Source organism: Plectropomus leopardus, unplaced genomic scaffold (genome assembly GCF_008729295.1).
Source record: "Plectropomus leopardus isolate mb unplaced genomic scaffold, YSFRI_Pleo_2.0 unplaced_scaffold85622, whole genome shotgun sequence".
Taxonomy (NCBI): Eukaryota; Metazoa; Chordata; class Actinopteri; order Perciformes; family Serranidae; genus Plectropomus; species Plectropomus leopardus.
In genome coordinates, this window is record NW_024694376.1 from 1 (window position 1) to 998 (window position 998).

Consider the following 998-nt stretch of genomic DNA (forward strand, 5'->3'; position numbering starts at 1 on the left):
TTTTCATTGTCAGCACTTTCTAGATCATTTTATTTATTTTTATTTATTTATTTAAACTTTTTTTATGCTTATTTTCAGTTACATTTTTTTGAAACTTTTTAATTTTTTTTTTTTTTTGCAAATGTTGGGGCCATGTGTTGTGCCTTCTCCCCATATTTTTGAAAGAAATCAAACCAATTTGTTCCAGTTTTAAAGGGTTAATGCTTGTGTGCTACAGGAGCTAATTTCTCTCTTTTTCCGCAGTACCACAACGACTTTGGAGACATCATCAAGGAGACGATGTACAGGACCAGACAGATCGATAAGATAGAGAGCTCTCGTACTCTCGTGCTCTGTTTGCAGCAGGTAGAATCGCTTCATTCATCCTAAAAAAATGCACCTCAGCTACAAATTCGGCAAGCTGCTGACGCGTTCTTGTCGTCTCTCCTCAGCTGTTTGTTCGTCTGAGGCGAGAGCAGGAGAGCGGCGGCAGGGCTCACCCAGGAATCCAGACCTTCACGAGCATCAAAGAGCTCGCCAGGCGGTTTGCCCTCACCTTCGGGGACCTCGTCAAGTTTCGTGAGTGCATCGTCATGATCCACAGGTCAGCACAGGCTCTTGTTTCCCACTTGTTGATTTGCTTTTTGGCAGATTTTTGTGCTTAAAGTTTGTGTTAATACGAGCAGGAACGGCATCGAGTTTGTGTTCCAAGAGTTCAGTCAGACCCCAGAAACACCGACGCCACCGTACCTCTCCTACCTGACCATCCTCAGCGAGTTCTCCAGCAAACTCCTCAAACCAGACAAGAAAACAGTGTAAGCGGCACATCAAACATTCAGGGTTATTTTTTGTCAGTTTTTATTGGATTTTCATTTGACAGCTTATCTGTATGCAGTATACATTGGAAATGAATGAGTATAGATGTGAGGATAACCTGCCCTTCACCCCACCCACCACCCAGCCGAACCCTCCCGAACATCCCACACCCGAGTCCAAATTTTAAGATGATTAATTTGGCA

The 998-nt window shown here is 43.4% G+C and overlaps 1 protein-coding gene across 1 annotated transcript; it reads left to right on the plus strand.

Moving 5' to 3' along the window:
* Nucleotides 1–243: 243 nt before the first annotated feature.
* Nucleotides 244–955, plus strand: LOC121940384 (cohesin subunit SA-2-like; the record flags this gene model as incomplete). Its single annotated transcript, XM_042483166.1, has 3 exons — nucleotides 244–345; nucleotides 432–583; nucleotides 666–955. Coding segments are annotated over 3 exons (387 nt in total), but the record flags the coding sequence as incomplete, so codon positions are not given.
* Between the last annotated feature and the right edge of the window lie 43 nt (nucleotides 956–998).